Here is a 20393-nt window from a genome sequence, read left to right on the forward strand (position 1 = left end):
CATCTTCCCCACCCTTACTCTGGGCTGGCTAATGTTAAGGTAATGGAGAAATGAAAAAATATATGTACTGCCAGTGGCCAGTGTAAACTGGGGACATTCTTTCTGGAAGACAATTTGATATGTATCAAAAACTTAAAAATATTTCATGATCTTCTGACTTGGCAATTATACTTTTAACACAAATGATATAACACAAATGTCCAAGAGTAAGTAATTAAGTTAAATAAATTATGGTACAGGCTTAGGATATAGAGTCCTAGCCCCCTCTCCCCCCGAGTAGCACAGCTCATTAAAAAAGAAAAAAAGGCACATCTCACCGCCCATTCATATATAGACTAAAATATAAAATGTTACCTTTCATTATCTTTAGGATTGAGAATATAGGAGACTATTTCCTAAAATAACAATATATTATGTTTTTAATAGAGAAAAATCCCCATTTTAAAAAGTTATAACTTTTAGAAATCGCATACCTATTTGGGTTAAGATAAAGAGACAACAGGAAGGACATGGTAGGAAAAGGAACACTTGTGGGCATACCCTGCAGATTCCACAACCAGACAAGATATGGATTTAGCTTTCCCAGAGCACACAGTTCAGTGGCAAGAGACAAAGGATAATAGTACTTGGGGAAGGGATGAAAGGATGGTAACTGTCATTTTGGAAAATATTTGATATAAGGACTTAATTTGTGTAACATTTCAACTCTCAAAATCAGTGGAAACAAATAGTGGGAGAAATTATTCTTGGTTTAATTCCGCCCAGCTAGAAAGAACTGACTGGTGATGTAGGTAACAGGAATTCTGGAGTAAACTGTAGTAATAATAACTGTAGTTATTCTGGAATAACTGTAGTAATTCTAACTCTGAGCCAAGTTCAGGAAACAATAGGTATGATTATGTGGCTATAGTCTTCAAAAGGGGCTCAAAACTGACAAGAAATAGAAAACCAGAAAAAACAAAACTCTGACCAAGCAATTCCAAATAATCTCAATATAAAGTAAAGGGAAAAGAACCAAAGAAACCAACTAAAAGGATTTTCTCTGATAAGCTCATCCTTTTAAGTATAGATAACTTTAAGAGGGGCACATACCCAAGGAAGAACAGAAAATAACAATATGAACCTGTAAGAACAGGCTCGTTTTGGTTTAAATAAGGAAACAGCATAAGGTTTTCAAAATAAGGTCAAGTTAAACCCTCTGACCAGGTAAAAAGACAGAGAAGACAGACCTTGTCCAACTCCTATCATGATTCCCTTTTCTGTTAGAAGGGTTTTCAACCTGGAAAGGATATAACAAAAATCCTAATAAACAAAATGCAGCCCAAGGAAGGTGCGGGCAATCTATACATTTTAAATGTCTTTAAATCCAGAATCAAAAGTCCATGAAACAAATTCTAAAATGGATTACAGAAACCCACAGTGGACAAATATTAGACACTAGAAATTTCCCTAAGTCTTAAAAAAAAGTTTAATTTCCATTTTCGATGGAAAACATTTCTTGAAAATTTTCCTGATAACAATAAAGCATTTTACAAAGTTTTTCGTAACACTGTTATACAAGTAAGTATTGTAAGGTTGGTCTGTAGCTAAGCAAACAACAAGGGTTAAACAATCACTCAAGAGACCACCAGAAAAATAATTTCTAGCCTTGCCTAATACTATTTATTTTATCAGTAACTTGGGTAAAGGCAAAAAACCAAGTAGGCCCTGACTCTATTGTTGGACATAATTTATTAGTTGCTTAAAAGGAGGCCAAAATATGTTTATGAAATGTGTAGATGATATATAATTGTACAGAAAATGTAACACCTTGACACAGAACATATTTAGGATCAGAATCTGAAATCCTCATTAATATGAAGGGCAGTCGGCCATCATAAAATTTGAAATACTTTTGGATATAAGGATTGGGCTGGATCTGTATAACCCTAGGATAGGATTACTGAGTGGACGAAAGTATAGGGGACAAATCTCAGAGTTAAAAAAGGATAAACTTTTCTAATAGAATGATACAAAGATGGAATGTGCTCATTCTTGCAGCAATGAGCTTCCAGTTACGGAATATACAGAAGCATGGGATAGCTAGCTAGCTCTCACCAAACAGTCAGAAAGGTGAACTGAAATCAGAGGTTTTTAACTTTAACAGCAGAACCACTGCACTGAAAGAAACCTTACTCAGAAGACTGATATACAAAACAGATAAAGAGAGAAAACTGCTCTAGTTAAAATTCTCTACCATATCTCACACTTAACTCATCTGGCTTTTGACGAGATTATCTTTAAAGTGATTCCTATTCGATCAGTAAAACTACAATTACTCGAGATTTGTTACTCTATTTAGATGAATGGTTTCCCAAATGGAGTGAATGAGAGGATCTTTTGGGTGTGTGGAGAAAATTAGAATATATATATATATACACACACACACATACATATATATACATACACACACATATATAATTGTTATATATTATACATATGTAAAGTCATATTTTACTGACTGAGAATAGTATATAAAAATTTCAAGAGTTTCTTATCAGAGCCATGACCAACTATAATGCCCCCAGAAAACGAGGTATTTTAAAAACAATTTAGAAAGAAAGTTTCTGAGAAAAAAAAACCCAACATCCATTTCCACTAGTTTAACACAACTGTTTTAATTTTTTATATACTTAACTTGTTCCTATCCATAGACAAATGTTCATTTTGGTACTTGCCAACATGGAACATACAATTTGATGAATATTTCTACAAAAAGCTCATAATTATTGTTTTATGATTACATAAAGATGAAGATTCCATAATGTTTCAAAACAATTTCCTCCTGTTGACCATTCAACTCAGACTGGCTCTCCTTTTTGTTATTATATAACTATTCCTATTAATATCTCTGTACATGGTAGCTTTTTGTCTTTTATTAGAAGTATCCTGAAGTTAATATCTCCACAGTGGGATTAGTGAACTATAAAGAATGAACTCTGATGGTTCTTGTTATATACAGTAATGTCTTCCAACAGGTCTTAATCAATTCACCTGCAGTCATCACCTGAACTCTGAATACAACCCTCGCTAAGCACTTTTATACTTTACATCTTACTTCTCACAAGTCTATGTAGTGGGTATTTACTATTCTTGTTTTATGGATAAGGAGACTGAAGCCAAGAAAAATAATAAGAGCATGTATATTTTAAGGTCTTAGTAAAGAATATAACTCATATTGCCAAATTCTTATTTAAAATATAAATAAGCATACATATTTCTTTAAATATACACAGCTGTTATAGCTGCAGAGTCGATTCTTTCATCTAGATCAGCATTTCCTGAGACACGTTTGGTAACATACTTGGTTCTCACCACCTAGGCCCCAAAAGAAAATGGCTTCCTCCTGACTATACTGTGGTGTTATGCTGTTGGCTTACACATGGGACACTTGAAAAAGTATCCTTATGAAAACTCATTATTACATTTATTGTTGGAATGCCGAAGGGAACTTCATTTAGTACCAAATCCCAGGCCCCAAGGGAGGAATACTTAAACAGCAGGGCCAGATACATCTTGCTTCTCCTAAACCATCAGGGTGCTCATGTAATGAACAATGGGAAATTTTAACAGGTAACATTATTTACTTTAGCCACTAGGAAGCTCAAGGCAATAGCTGAAATCCTCTTTGGTAATTATTAAGATACTCAAGTATCTTATCTCTCTATTAAGTTCCTCATACTCTATTTTACTTCAACTTTGAAGTAAACTCTTATGGTCAGAGTCCAATGTCACTTCCATATTTATACTGAAATCTGATTTGAATTGCTTTAAGAATACACACACATACACACAGTAAAACCTTGGATTGCGAGTTCTGCAAGATGAGCAAACATTTCTAATAAATTTTAACTTAATAAACGAGTGATATCTTGCAATAAGTGTGGAGCCTCGTATCAGGTTCCTACCTGATGCGGAACCTCGTATGACCACAACTAGGCCAATGGTTCTTGAAATCTGCTTTGATATACAAATGCTTTGAATTACAAGCATGTTTCTGGAACGAATTATGCTCGTAAACCAAGGTTTTACTGTATTTTTTTGGCAGGGGGTTGGGGGGAATCTGCTGTAAGTTGTATCAAAGCAACATAAAGATCAGGTTATAGTACGTTTCAACCAGGCAGATAATATGCCTCAAACCGTACTTTGATTTGTTTAGTATTTCATACTAAGGAAGTAATTTAAAATGATCTAAAACCTACCCATCATAATTATCATTTTTATTCATAATCCAAAGCAATTCTACCCAAACTCCTGGAAACTAGCTCAACAAGTAACTGCATTAATTCAGGTTTAGGGGCTATTTGATGTTTTGAACAACCAACCTAAGTTAATGTGGGCTAGGGATTTATTAAGTTTATTAATAGTTCATCTAAGCAATTCTATCTTCCTTTTAAATAAATTGGTTGTTTAAAAAACTAATTATTTAAAAAATTTAAAGCAAAATTCAGCATATATTAGATTTTTACAATATTACTCTAAGAGAGCTCTGCCATTCATTTTATGGATTGAGAAAACTAATAAGACATTACTAAAACTAATAAGCAGCATGTGCTGATGGAACTAGAACTAGAAAAGAAACTTTTCTTTCTAGACTTTTTCTGGAATGAAGGTAGGACATGGACTAAAGTGAAATGTTTCTCATCTTTATTAGCAATGTTCTAAAAAATCTTTGCAAAGGAACAAACAACTGTGTGTCCGAAAACAGGAGATGAATTATGAACTCACTGCTGAATGCTAAGAACTAATAATGAAAGGTTTTATCTCCTGCAGCATCAATGGGTCTGATCAAACTTAGTTCAATGTAACATGATTTAATGAAAAGAGTCAGCCCCTGACATCTACTTTTTATAGGGGGATAAAAAAAGGTACCAAATCCTGAGGTCAATTGTGCTATTATTTCCTAACTTCATTTTAAACAGCATCCATCCATTCTTCAGAGAACCTTTACATTCATTATTAGAGAGTTGAATATTTTTAGAATATCTACAATTCTCACTAAATCAAGGCCCATTAGCTGTCTAGGAGACTAGCAGTATACCTGAACTCTAACCTAGGAGACCATGGGGGCATTTTTTTTTTTTTTTTTTTACAGATGAGATCTAGTCACTTTTGATCTAAATCTTCAATTATTTACACTGCAGTTTTAGCCCTTGCAAATGATTAAATTATACCAATCTATGTTTTATACTTCTTGAAAATTTGCCTCTCTAGTACACTATAGTTTACATTCAGAGTGATGGCACTAAAGTAAATTATCTTCAATATTACATTCATACAGATTGTTTTCTGCTACAGGTATCTCATCTGACCTATATTAATCAAGACATTATATGGAAAGAATGACTTTTAATATAACTAAAATGACAGAATTTAACAAAATTATAAAATATTTACAATTTATAACTAAAGTATTTATGGGGTCTTTTTATGCTTTTTTGGGAATAAAGCAACATTTTATTCAGTTATTCATTTGGCTGTGCTATGTTTTTGATACCTAGAAGGTATTAAATGTTCACATGTACCAAATGAAATAAAATGGAAGTAATCATGTCTTTAAAAAAAACAGAATACGTTTTTACAGAAGAGACTGATGTCCTCACCTGAGGCTGTGGCATTTGTAGGGGTTGAAGCAGCTGCTTGAATCCGAGCATGAGGAGGAATAAGAATGGTGGCTAGAGGTGGGTTACTGGACAGTTCTAAAGAGAAGAAAGACACATGTTAGAACCCAGTCTTAACACTGTATGTGAACTACTTTTACCGGTAACAATAAACATAAAATACTGCATTAAAACACTGTCTTCACAGAAAAAAAAACGCCAATAAACCTACATCTAAAACTAAATCAATGAACTAGAAATCAACTTTTAGACAAAGTCCACAGAAATGTTGTACACATAACTGTCTGCTGAAATTAGAATATGTCTGAGAATTAAAGATAGCTTAGGGAACTGTACTGGCTAATGGTTTGAGAATCAGCATATCACTAGGCTGTATTTCCATCTTTCATTAACTTAAATATATTAGGTTTCCCCAGACTGCTCTGATGGTATTTGACTACAAGAATTGAGAGTGATGATGTCATAGAAAAGAGACTAGGACTATTGTCTGCGTATGCATGCATAGACCAAACTATCCAACTGTTATAAAGTTTCATTGCTTTTATTAAAAATAAGAAAAAAATTTTAAGTTTATTTATTTTGAGAGAGACAAAGATAGTGCAAGTAGGGGAGGGGAAGAAAGAGAGAATCCCAAACAGGTTCCATGCTGCCAGAGCAGAGCCCGACTTGGGGCTCAAACTCATGAAACCATGAGATCATGATCTGAGCTGAAACTAAGAGTCAGATGCTGAGCCACCCAGGTACCCCAAATATCAAAATGTTTTTATTCCATTCTACTCTCCTTTTTAACTCAGGAAGATCGTTACTTTGCTTGTACGTTTGAAAAAGGCTTTTTATCTACATGTAGAAGTTTTTGTCAACTGTATACAGAGAGGCTTTCTTTAAAGAATCAAGTTCTATATATAAGCCTTAAGAAGTAATTTAAGATGTCACTGGATCTAATGATGTACACAGATAGCAGGGAGTGGTAGTGAGCTCTTACATACAAGTATCTGGTGTTAGCTTTGGTAACGTGATAGTTCTCCCAGTCTGCCAGGGATAATGGGACAATCCTGGTCTATTCTTGTTATCCCAGCGTTTACCTAGTGACTGTTGATTTTCATGCTCATAAATGTTGCAATTTGAAGGGCTAATTACACAACCATACTAGTTACAGGAAGACATTATTCTCTGAGCTACTGCATACATTCTGATAGTTTACAGATGTGGCATGGAATTAAAAAATTTAAATAGTATAATCTTATTTAAAGTAAATTCACATAACATAAAATTAATCATTTTAAAGTGTACAGTTCAGTGACACTTAGTACATTCACAATATTGTGCAACCATCACCTCTATCTAATTTCAAAACACTGTCCTCACTCAAAGGGAAACCATTAGCAGTCACTCCCCATTCATCCCTCCCTCCAGCCCTTAGCAAGGGAAACAGTGTTTTAATATAGTAGTTTAAAAACGTTTTCTGTTGCAAAGCCCCTGTTAATATGGACTTATTCAAATTGGTTTCTAAACATCTAAACTTTGTACTAAATTATATACTAAATGATACCAGATTCTGGTAAAAACAAACAAACTTCAAACCTATCCCAAAGATTTATGAAAAATGAATGGCAGCAAAAGTCTAAAACTGAGAGAAGACTATTTATTCATTTTTCCCCTTAAATGAGAAGATGTAGGGCAGCTTCCTTGGACAGAAGTATTTCTCATGTTTTCCCCAGAAGCCAGTTGGAAAACCACTGCCCTAATTTTGAAGTGATGCTGTTTTCTCATAATCAGCTTTTAGTTGTTTTGGTTCTCACTGAGGGAAAGGAAGATCCTAAGTTGTTTTATTTCAAATTAGTCCAATTTTAATCCACAATCTTATCCCTACAAAAGTAAGAGAAGCCCAATGACCATGGCTGATGACTCTAGGAGCAAAAATTAATGCAGGGTGTGGTAATTACTCGGTTAACCTAAAAGAATGACTTACCACCTCAGTTACAATTAAAATCTGCTAAGACAGAAAGGCTTCTTAAAATCTATCCATCCATCCTCATACCGATCTATCAATACTGAGCATAAAACAGTATGTTAGGTCAGAGAAAAAGATAACTGTCTGATTAAAAGCAGTTGAAAATGGAAGGTCAACTGCACAAATACACTAGCAAGAAAGGCATTCAACCTATTCAGGACAGGGTCACTTTTAAATTAAAAAGATCTCTATGAGAGGTACCTGTGTGGCTCAGTCGGTTAAGTGTCTGACTTCGGCTCAGGTCATGATCTCATGGTTTGTGGGTTCGAGACCCACATCGGGCTCTGTGCTGACAGCTCAGAGCCTGGAGCCTACTTCAGATTCTGTGTCTTCTTCTCTCTCTTCCCCTCCCCTGCTTGTGCTCTGTCTCTCAGAAATAAATTAAAAAATAAAAAAAAAATCTCTATGACTAAGTGCTAACACCTAGGAGAAAAATCTTAAAAAAGGAAAAATTGACCAAAGATTTTAAGACATTTTGACAAAGCCACTTTTAAGATAGTCTTTAAAAATGAACTCAATATCAGCAGTCTGTGGTCACTTTACTTATGGCCCATGCTGCCCACTTTCTCCCATTCATTTACTCTCTTTTATCAGATCACCTATCTTTCTATAATCTGTTGATTTCTATAATCAGTTGAAGGGTCATGGTGGTTTTAGGTGAGACACACACACACACACACACGTATAGGGCTTGAAAAAAGCAACCTCTTTTTCCTTAGGTGGTAGACAGCCATTTGGGTCTAGGATAGGATGAAAGGGGTAACTGATGAAAGGAAAGAAGAAAATAAGAAGACAAGAAAAAGAGAAGCTGTGGGATCCCCTTTTGCCACATCCAAAGACAGAGGGGAGAGTAAGTAAAGTCTACAAAACAACTAAAAGGACTAGATTCTTCTAGAGTTAATGAGTGGCCTTTGGGTGGAGAGGAGAGCTTCTGCAAAATTTTTTAGTTTGACATTCTAAAGGTTAAGGAATTCTAAACCCTTCCAACCTCTATAACTCACTGTCTTTCTTTTCCTTAATTATAGGGAGTCCTGGAGGTCCACTGCTTTCCATTTATTAGCTTTCCTTTACTTCAGAGAGATTGTTAATTGTTGTAACTTTTGTCTATGTGAAAAAGGAAGCTTCCTTACATGCCTGCTGCAGTCCTGTTCTCTCCACTAAAGTCTATTCCTTTTGTGGGGATAGGTTACGGGCACTTCTATGGGGCTGGTACAAAATGGTTGTAATGATTTTTTTGTTTGCAACAATTACTACCCACCCCCAGTCTCCCTGCCTATCCATGACAGTCAGAAGTAGGGGAATTGAGGCAAAGAATGTGGATACAAACTGCAGTGTGGGTACAGGAATGCAACATAAGATGGCATTTTAGAGAACAGGTACAGCAAAACAACAGAACTTTTCAGGATCAGAGAGAGTGCATGTATGCTTGAAGACAGAGAATAAGAAGTATAGAAGAGACTGAAAATAAAAAGCTGAAAAAAAGTAGATAAGTAATATTATTTCTTTAATAAATATTTGTACTAGGCTTCAGGGTAGGGAGATAATTAAGGGAACAAGCAGATCCATAATAGTGAAGCGGGGCTAGTTTGGAGAAGAGGTAGGAATAATACAGACCGCGTTATCTCAGAGACGTGGTTGAAAACAACATAGCAACAGGCTTAGAAGGTTTTGGAAATGTTAATGATGATAAAGGTTTCTTTAAACAACTGCAGATACCATGAAACTATCCATCAAAAAACCACATAGTAGTTTATCACAGAATATCAAGAATTTTTTGATGGTGTATCAATCATTATGTGCTCCATAACCAAACACTTTAATGGACAATTTAAAGAAAAATAAAATGAATTTTAAAATAGGCATCAATAAAACCAAGATAGATATTTATCAACTAAAAAACTGACTGAATTCATTTAACTCAATTTTGCTGCACTGTTGTTTATAATGCAAATGAAAGAAGAAACATTCCCATGAAAAGACAAACTGAATAAACTCAAACATACGCGACTACTTGATAAAGCGATTTTTTAAATATTAAAGCAAAACATAAATCTAGTTGACAAAACCTTAAGTATTCCTTAAAGTTTCTGTTCTTCCAAATATGAGTCCCAAATTAAATAATAAGTAGATAAAAAACTTTCCTAGGTTTTTCTGGGGGGGGCCAGGAAATGGTGGGTGAGTGGGTGGGTAGGGTGTATATGTTTGTTCTAACTGTGTATAGTGTAAGAGCTGAGGATAGATTTGAGAGAAACAAACAACGTGTTAACCAGAGAGAAGAAATCAATCCCTTTGTTCAACGGACCTTCTCTAACAGTGATGGAATAAAATACCAGTCATCAGATAGAGCGGAATCTTCTTCATTAGCTCTGAAGCTCACCCTGCAGATCTCCAGAAAGGAGTCACTGAAAGAGGCAGACTTGCTCTTTATTCTGCATTAGTTTGAGCCTTCATGTGTGTATCAGGCATCCCACATACATATGAAAATTGCCAGTGATTGTCTATTATAGGTAAAGTGGCATTTCTTTCACAAAAAGGTTTAGACAATTTCACAATAGCATGCCCATTTCATCTGCGTACTTTTTATGAGCAAGAATTCAAATGCTAGGATGTGCACCTTGATCACACACATTACTGAATTCTAATATTGCTTATATGGGTTTTTTTTGATAAGCAATTAACTCTATTGTAAATGCTCCTCTCTTAACTATTTCAGTGTTCAGAAAATATCTGACCAAGTTTCTAACTAAATCCTAAAATTAAACAAATAATTAAACTTAATAGAAGGCTAGGCAAATAGTAATCAGAAGGTTCACTACTGCTTCTTCATGATATTAACCGTGTTTAATGTGAGGACACATAACACCTATGCAAATCCATGACTACTTTGCCTTGGAACTGCCTAAGAGGGAGCATCACAATTTGTACCAGTCAGCCCAAAATGTATGAATGCATTTAGTATACTACATTTATAGTAGTGACATATTTTAGAAATCACTCAGCAAAATGTTAGTATTTAAAAAGATCTGGCACTTAAACCCCCAACCTGTCCTAAGCCCTCAAAGGACAATGCTTGCTAAAATAACTTTACTTGGTAAAATTTCATACAAATTAGGTAGAAAATTTGGTATTGGGCATGCGTGTTGGGATTAACTGGAGACTCACATTTAAATATACAATGCAGCCTATTTCCCAGCATATTCCAGCCATGGAATAGGCAAGGAATTGGTGAAAAAAGAAAATATTGATCCCTGTTGGAATTTCCTGATTCCACTTTCTAAGGTCTGATTTGGTTATGTCCAACCTTTGAGATCCAATGACCGAAGGAAAGAGGGTGTGCCAAAGGGCTGTCCAGGTTTCCAAACTCTAGAAGAAGATAGTATCACTCAGAGGGTCCCAGAGTACTGAAGCCCCAATGCCAGAAAAATGACCTATGTGATAATCTGACTTGTGGATCCAGGAGGTCAAAAGGATCTCCAGGTTTTCTGTCCCATATCTGTTTATTCATCTTCTCTTCTGGCTGATCACAGAATTACTTGTTTTAATTATAAGTATTACTAATGATCATTTATAGCTAGTTACTTGTGGCACAGTAACACATATCAAATTGCAGTTAGCTTTGTTTAAGCTTTACTTTAATAAAAAATTCTATATTTTACTCAAGTGTTTAATCTTCATAGTTCTATTCAGATGGTAGGTTTTAAAACAACACTAACAGTAACTAGCAGGCACATGAGAAATGTCCCATAAATATTGGTTACATGAATACTGTTTACTTAAAGTGGTATGTGTCACTCAAACATTCATTGAGCACCTACTACATGCAGATCAGGAGTTATCTTTATTTCACTTGGGGGGATTAGTACAGACTTCACTGAAAATGTATGAGGCTGGAGGAGGGTTTTCCTCTGCCTACAGTAGAACCTCACTAACAATCTTGCACCCCAGTGCTTCCTATCTCTAAACCCTCTTTAGCTATACAACCAATTGGAGGATTGAGTCTCCTTTTTCAAGTTCTTATATTACCTGGTTTTATTCTGGTTGTTCATTTAATGCTATTAATATGTGCCTTAAAGTTGCATCTGCACAACAGTTACATCTTTGCCTTGGTAATAAACAATATCATCATTTGGAAACACTGATCCAAAATCCGAATACACAGGATCAAACAGAACAATATCAAATAACATTTCTTCCCTGGGCAGAAACACTCTTTGAGTGCAACAGTGATCTATAAGGAAGGAGAGAAAGTACTACTGGTGAGGACAGCTGAGTTTCAGAATGGCTTGTTAAGATGGGCCTTTTAGTACTGAAAAAAGAAGGGCCATCTCTCAATATGACAGCACTATCAATTTAATGTATTTAGTTTTGTGGAAAATGATTTCAAGGACATATTTACAGAATTCATGTGAACAGATACAAAGACCCTAGCATATCCTTTTCACTAACATGCACAGTGCAGTGTAGTGATACACAATACATCCGAACACACACCCCCTCTTTAAATCCTCAAAGACATATTATGTATATTCAGACATACAGAGAGCCATAATTATATCTGATATTCTGGGCAACAGAACAATTTGAAATACCAAAATAAAACAATCTTCACTTCTTTTAAAAAGCTTGTAAATATCAGACATGTATAAATAAAGTTTGAACTAAATTATTTATTCTTCAAGTTGAGCCTTTTTTTTTTTTTACTTTCAAAGGCACGTGTCAAAGCTAAAGTTAAAAACTTTGGAGGCTTCTAAGGATGTTAAAGTTAGCTAATTCTATTAGTTTATAACATGAAAACTGTCCATTCACCAAAGTCCAATATTTTCAAAACCATATTCTAAAATCTAAGCCAATTTATTTTCATGTCAGTTTGTCTTATGAATGTAATTTACTAGAGAATAGGTAAATAGCATTTACCAGGCTGTCATTCATTATATTGCAATAAACTTAGTTAGGACCACAATGCACAATGAAACAACACTTCACACCCACCAGGATGGCTATTAAAAAAAAAAAAAAAGAAAGAAGAGGAACATAAGTATTGGGGAGGATGTAGAGAAACTGGAACTGTTGTACACTGCTGGTGGGAATATAAAACATGCAAACCACCATGGAAAATAGTTTGGCAGTTCCTCAAAAAGTTAAACATAGAATTACCACATAACTCAGCAATACCCAAAAGAATTAAAAACAAGTATTCAAATAAATACTTGTATACAAATGGTCACAGCAGCACTCTTCATAATAGCCAGAAGGTAGAAACAAGCTAAATATCCACCAATACAAGATGGATAAACAAAATGTGGTGTATCCATACACTACGGACTGAATGTTTGTGCCTAAAAGTCATATGCTGAAGCTCTACTCCCCATTGTAATAGTTTTGGGAAATGGGAGACTTTGAGAGGGAATTAGGTCATGAATGGGATTAGTGGTCCTCTAAGAAGAGACACAAGAGAGGTAATCTCTTTCCACCATATGAGGATACAGTAAGAAGGTAGTCATCTGCAAATCATGAACTATGGACCCTACTGGACACCAAATCAACTAGCACCTTGATCTTGAATTTCCCAGCTTCCAGAATTCTGAGAAATAAATGTTTGCTGTTTAAGCCACAGTCTCCTGTGTTTTGTTATAGCAGCTTGCACTCATTAAGACATACTACAGTAGAATACTCTTCATCCGTAAAAAGGAATAAAATACTAAAACATGCTACAACATGGATGAACTTTGAAAATATTATGCTTGATGAAAGAAGCCATATACAAAAGGTCATATAATGTATTATTCCATTTATAAAAATATCCCAAATAGTGAAGTCCAGAAGCAGGAAGCACACTGGTGGTTGCCAGGAGTTGGAGGAGTTGTTAATGGGGACTAACCACTTAATGGGTATTGAGTTTTCTTTAGGAGCAACGAAGACGTTTTGGAACCTGATCAAGGTGGTAGTTGCACAACATTGTGAAAATACTAAATGCCACTGAACTGTTTACTTTAAAATAGCTCATGTTATACGAATTTTACCTCAGTTTTAAAAAAACTTAGGATTTCAGAATAATAAATTAGTTGTTTTAAAATTTTATTTTCTTTAGTAATAATGAATAATTATTACTCAGTGACTAAAGTATCAAATGTAATTACTTCAAAAGTGGTATATATGAAAAATGAAACTGAATCCTGGATTTTTAAATCTAACTAAATGAAGTGTTTAAGTATGTCAGTTTTGATATACACATACAAGTGTATTAAAGAGTTTACACCAGATATGTCTGAATATAGGGAGAATTATTCTCCAAAATGTATCCATCATAAATATCATGTGTGTTTGGGGTTCTACCAAATTGCTTACTTGACAAAAGGCTTCCTTAATTCATGTATTTGACAAACAAAGTACTCATTGGAGAAGATACTTCGTGTGAATAAAATCACAATCAATGCTTGTTTGGGAAACTAAGTTCACCTGACAAAAGTGGTTAAAAAGAGAGAGAGAGAGAGAGAGAGAGAGACAAAGTTAACATTAACATAGTAGTTTCTGATGCCAAGATTCCACAGTTACAAATGCTGGATATCACTGTATACAGAGCCTTTTAGAAACCACTTTAAAAAGTAACCCAGCAGATGGTTATATGTACAGATAATTAAGAGATACCTACAGTACCAAAAAAAAAAAAAAAACCTTATGAAATTTGATACTTGTAGAATTTCCAGTGGTGGCCTCAGAGAGACTTAAAAGTGCTTCATATCAAGAAATTTAGGTGATTTAACCTAAAAATCTATGATAAGGTAGTTAAAAAAGTAGCTCTACTGAAGACAAAGACAGATATAAAAGATGCATTTATAAAAAGGATTAATAAACTTGTTTTATGAAATTTGAGGTAAAAAAGTAAAATTCCTGAATAAATATTAATTTTGTATAATGCATAATTTTAAATACTCTGAGTTAATCAAAAGAAACCCTTTTGTGATCTTCATGGGAAAAACAGAGCATCACTTTATATTCAAAGATTATCAGTATATGTACGCATTAGAGAAAAGACTGAAAAGAGCTACACTATAAATGTTAGTGTTTAATTTGAAAGGAAAAAGTGATTAATTCAGGATTGTAATTTTAATTTTCTCTATACTACCTTTGAATTTTCAACATTTTCTTCAACCTACATGAACTACTCTTAAGACAAAGCAATAAGAATTGAAAATAATAAAATTTACTTTCTTAGTGACATGGAATCATAGAACCTTTGCTCCAGAGAAGCCAAGAGTCTCCCAGTCTAACCTACCACCAAACTGGAGTAAAATCTTACCAAGAACATTTGACATCTTCCAGCTTTTTCATCACACCGAGATCAGTATTTTGTAAAAAACTTGCTCCACTGTTGAAAACCTCCTTGATTCATCAATAATTTTATTTATTAATCTCTATCTATGCCAGGGGCTGAGATCTGTATAAATAAACTCAAATAGGTACTATTCTCTAATTTTCTGCTACCTACTATTTTCAGTTTTATAATGTGGAGAAAGAATATAAGTTAACACCTTTCTTTAGAAGATAATATATGAGGTATTCCTTAAGTTTTCACTTTTCCAGGATCTACTGTCAATTCTGTTCCTTTGTATACCCTACCTGCCTTTCATGAACATCTTCTTAAATAAAATGGCGTAGCCAGGACCTAAAACAACATTCCAAATGATTTCTGATCAGCCCTAAAGAGTCAGAATTAATCTCAGGAAATCTGAACATTTTTCTTTTACCTTTATGAATGCAGTTTAAGACTGTATCAGCACTGCTAGTTATTGACCACTTAAGATTATAATCAATGGAATCACGCAAGTCCATTTTACTAACAACTCAGATCTTCCAAATCTACTGCTTAAGCAATGTATTTTTCCACTTCCAAGTTTAAATATAGGGGGCAGGCGGAAGGAATTCATCTAAGAATAAAGGAAGTATATATTTCCTGGTCACAGAAAGCTCTCCATCTCCCTTGTATATTTTTAGCTTGACTATACTAATAGTCAGTCAACTGAATATTTATTGCTTGTTTAATTTATAGGAAACTATATACTTTTAATGTTCAGTTTATGAAGAAAATCACAGCATCAAAGGCAGTGTGGTTGATTAAGTGAATCACTTAGGGTCTTAATCAGAGAGAAAAGAAAAGTGAACACAGAAGTGATTAAGAAATAATGACTTTCCCTGGATCTTTTAGAAATTACCAATTCACACAATGTTTTCCTCTCAATGTTCTCTCAGCAGGAGCAATACTGCCAAGAATTTCTCTACCTACATCCCTTATATAAGTTCTAAGAAAGAGGTACAGAATTCCGGTTTTCCCTGTTTATAAGATATCTGCTGTATATAATTATAAATACCAATTTATTTCTAGGTTTAAAAAACTTGATATAAATCTTTCACAAGCAAGAAACACTAACATTCTAAGTTTCAAATACAAACCTGAAAGTTAAATTGTACACTAGTCTTATTAGTGAAATCTCTAGAACTTCTCATGTGCCAAGATTCAGTACAATCTGCCAAAAATGAAAGCAGCTATGTCTACTGCAAAAATCTTCTCTGCCACTACTTTGTTCAAACTATACAAGTTGTGGCCTAGTAAATGGTTAAAAAAGATGCTTCCTACCTGCATAAGTACTTAATGTATGCACTTTTATCCTACATAGATTTTAATGGACAGAATGTAGTTTTCTCAGAAATGGTAGAAAGAGCTAAATGTTTGGAATTACCTTGAGTGGTGAAGTTGAAGAGTGCAGGTGTGTCTCGCCCATTTGGTAGTTTGACATTTGGGTCCCTTAGTTCATCAAAAAATGAATGTGCACAAGCTTCCAGTGGTGTCAATCGGGCAGTTGGTGTATACTCCAGCAAACGGCTACACAGTGCGATTGCCTCCGGCGGAGTCCGGGGTCGGAAGACCTACAATACAAAGAAAGGGGAAGAACAATTAATGCTTTAGTGGAAGAATCTTAACAAATTATCTTTTGAGTACTGAGTTAATTCCCACAACATACAACAACATGGTTGCATTTGTGAAAGGAACCTTCTAGAATGAAAAGAGTTAACTGCATATAATTCACCACACTGGGGTGAACTGCTAATTAAAAACTGTATGAGAAAAGCTCAGAGAAAATACTAGGGGAAATAAGAAAAAAGTCTACAGTACAATTAAATATGTACACAACACACAGGCACAAGAGAAAGACTGGATTCTAGAGGCAAGCACACCTAGAAGAACATAAAATTTTTAAAAAAGATTTGACTACTATGGCAGTAAAAGAAAAAGTTGCCTCTTTTGTGTGATTTTTAGCAGAATAATTACCAGAATAATTGATAGTCCTATTCAAATTTGGTATTCAAGATCTTTTAAAAAAGAAAAGCTATTTACTTTAGGTCTACAAATGCCAGTGGTTTAGTATTATCTCTTTAACAAGTAAAAGTCTATCTTGTTTCAAAAAATTCTTGAATACCCAGAATTTGACAAAATGTCCAGGACTTTTCTCAAGGAGTAGCTGTTATCACAAACATGGCCAGATTACCCTCATTTGAATGAATATTCCAGGGTTTTAATTAGGGAGAGAGAAATGTACTTTTCCTTAAGAGCCATTAACTCACAAAGTCAACTGAAGGCTATACTGAAGAAAAATGCATATAAACTAGTTTGCTTAAAAGAACAGAAAGCCTTCTACACATCTATGTCTTGAAACTCTTAACACATTAAACTATGAAAATAACTTTCTTCTAAATTATGGACAGTTGAAGAATAAAAACAGAAAGGAGTAAAACAGAAATAAACATAAACAGATGAACAGAAAGCCTTTGAAACTAAAGAAAAATGAAACATTATACCCCTCTGATAGGAAGAACACAGGATAACAGAGGGTGTGATAGTGGAGGAGGACAGACATATAAAGAGAGGCAGAAAAGTAAAAATGGAGGAAAATAGTGTGGGAAGGACATGTAGATTGTGATGAAGCATGGAGTATCCTGGGAGTAAGGTTTCCTGAGGAGAGTGGCTCATGTAACATCTGACTGTTCACTTAGACTAGAGGTAGGAGAACTAGTAACTATTATGGAGCTCATTACTTTTTGAGAGACTATTTATAAGAGTACTTTCTACAGTGAAAATCTTTTTTTCTTTTGTTTTTATAAAAAGTTTATTGCTAATAAAAATATTTTCCATGAAAACTGAGAAACTGACTTGAGTAGGATCCTGGGAACTCATTTTAGAACATTAAAGGCCTTAATTATTCAATTGACCGTATTAGAAAACCCTCTGTAATGTTAAAAACTGCTTTATCTTTATTCTTTAGAGTGATCTGAGTTGCCTCAGTCAAGGAAATTTTAAAAGTACTGCATTATTCAAAATGTTCAGACTTTCCATTATTCTCAGTAATTTTTCCCTCTCTTGCTTTCTAGCCAGGTTCATAATAAAACTCAGAATGTAAAAGAAAATAATCAGTGGGAAAACTCAGAAAGTCTTTCATGAAAATATTACGCATTACTGACAAGTTTTATCCCTGAGGGCTGTCTGCATTTACTTCACAGTATATGGATTTATTTTGCTAGCTAATCCAAGGAAAACTGCTTTTGCACCAATATGGGAGCATGTATGCATATATGTAGAATTAAAAGTACCACTAAAAGTAAAAATAAGTATCTCTTGCTAACATTCACATATAGGGTAGCTGGACAGTGAGTGTATTTTAAATGAAAAAAATTCATGTTACATTAATGAAAATTTTGTGTTAAAGCTATTAATAAACCAGTACTATAACCTCATCTCTAATTATTAAAAAAAAGTCATCCACATCCTTTTAGTATCTTATTGGCTACAAGAGACCATCCGTGTTTATACTAAGACATGTATTAGCTTATTTTGCTAGGGAATCCTAACTCATAGAATCAGAGTTAAAAACAATAAAGAAAAATTCATTCTAAGAGCCTACATTAAAATCAAGACCTAAGCTGCCTTTAAAAAAGTATCCATTATTTTTTTTTATACCCTTTGAGAGATTCCTGATAAGAAAAGCCTTGGTGCAGTATTCTATGGATACAGGTTAAGTGGGAAATTATGTGGAGTCGAAGATCAGTGTCTTCCAAAGTTTAGATCTGTGACTATAATATACGGTGTGGTAGCATAAAACTTCAAAAAATTACAGGCCAAACTAGAAAATAGCTCTTGTGAATTATCTTTATGTCTAAAGAAAAGGAAACCATAACTACTAAAATTTGGCTTCTAATAACAAAGCTTCTGTTGCTGTTTCATTCCCTACTCATTTAAATTGTTTAACATTCAGAACCTTTATTTCTGTGGACCTTTGTTCACATTTATTTTCATAAAAGTATTTTTTAAACTCCATAATTCCTAAACTTTAGTCCAGATGTCAATAAATGACTAGGAGACTGACAACCTAAATATATAATAAGCAAAACCGATACTGCCACACAGTGAATGAAGAAGAAATCACAGCTACCTATGCTGTTTTTACTATTACATTTCCAGAATGAATAACAGTTTTGCCTTTCTAAAAAAAGTTTTCCCTCTAGTTTTATAGACCTGCCCTGAAATTTTGGGAAAAAAAAATTAAGTTACATACCCGCACTCCTGAGGTGAAATGTCCTGTTCCTGACGAATCCTAAAGATGATAATGCAGTGAAATAATCCAAACAGGGGAAGTCAATCCAAAAGAGAATAGTCCAGCAAGGAAAAATATATCCAGTGTTATAAGAAATCCATGGTGTTGGGGGGGGACATAGAAAATGTTTATACAGTTATAAACTTTAAACATCAGTCTCCACAGTAGCAAGTCCAAGTTTTAAAAATTATTTCACCACAGTGTATGTAAAAAAATTTTTTGATTGCGCAATGGTGAGGCACAATAAACATTTTAATTTTAATTTATTATGTTTCAATGCCAGTGCGTTTATTAAAAAAATACAAAACCAAAAAAAGTTAAAATCAAAATGAAATCTAGAAGTAAATTTCCCAAAGCAAAGTGTTTGGTCTTCTACGACCTGGATTCATCATCCATTGACATGACTGGGAGGGGGCATATTAGCCTGCTTTTAAAGATATCAGTTCCCAATATGCTAATTTTTATCTATTAATATATTCCAGTTAGACAGTATAAACATTTTTTGCTTAATTATTAGTGATGGAGGAAAGTAATAAATGTATTTAATTTATATTACTATAGATTTCAAGCCAGATATTTTCAATTTGTGTGAGCTAAGAAGGATCAGGCCACCGCGGATTATTCTCCATTTTGGATTGACTTCCCTGCTAAAAGATATTTGCTGACATTCTCATTATTTTAGGATTCTTCAGGAAATTGACGTATCACCTCAGGAGTGCGGGTATGAACTTACTTTTTCTATTGTGGGCTTTGCCCCCTTCATACCCTTGCACCCATTACTTAGTAAAAATAGATATAGAACATTCTTTCCTTTTTGGAAAAACTCACTGAAAAAAAAATGCTACATCTTTGAGCACTACAAATTCAACACAGTTCTATGTGCAAATATGCCCAATTCACCCACCAAAAGCTAAACAAAAAATATATATATACAATAAACAATACAACTAAGGGACAGTCACAGTTATAGGTGACATGCATAGTAATGTACACCAACACCTAGGCACAACGGAGCCAGATATGCAAGGGAGGTAGTAGGATCTATTATGTCTAGGTATTGAGAACAAAAAATGGCAGAAC

At 34.2% G+C, this 20393-nt stretch overlaps 1 protein-coding gene across 3 annotated transcripts in view; it reads right to left on the reverse strand.

Moving 5' to 3' along the window:
- GSK3B (glycogen synthase kinase 3 beta) overlaps positions 1-20393 on the reverse strand; it is a 210366-nt gene that overhangs the window by 13107 nt on the left and 176866 nt on the right. Inside the window, exons 9-12 of one of the 3 annotated variants that reach the window (XM_029939394.1) lie at positions 19275-19313; positions 16407-16593; positions 5643-5738; positions 1230-1279 (exon numbers count right to left, since the gene is read on the reverse strand). In XM_029939394.1, the coding sequence (XP_029795254.1) occupies positions 1275-1279; positions 5643-5738; positions 16407-16593; positions 19275-19313 (327 nt within the window). In that variant the 3' untranslated portion in view covers positions 1230-1274. The remainder of the gene's footprint in view (positions 1-1229; positions 1280-5642; positions 5739-16406; positions 16594-19274; positions 19314-20393) is intronic. The other 2 variants (XM_029939392.1, XM_029939393.1) reach the window with 2 other exon arrangements.

This window comes from Suricata suricatta, chromosome 5, assembly GCF_006229205.1.
Source record: "Suricata suricatta isolate VVHF042 chromosome 5, meerkat_22Aug2017_6uvM2_HiC, whole genome shotgun sequence".
NCBI lineage: Eukaryota > Metazoa > Chordata > Mammalia > Carnivora > Herpestidae > Suricata > Suricata suricatta.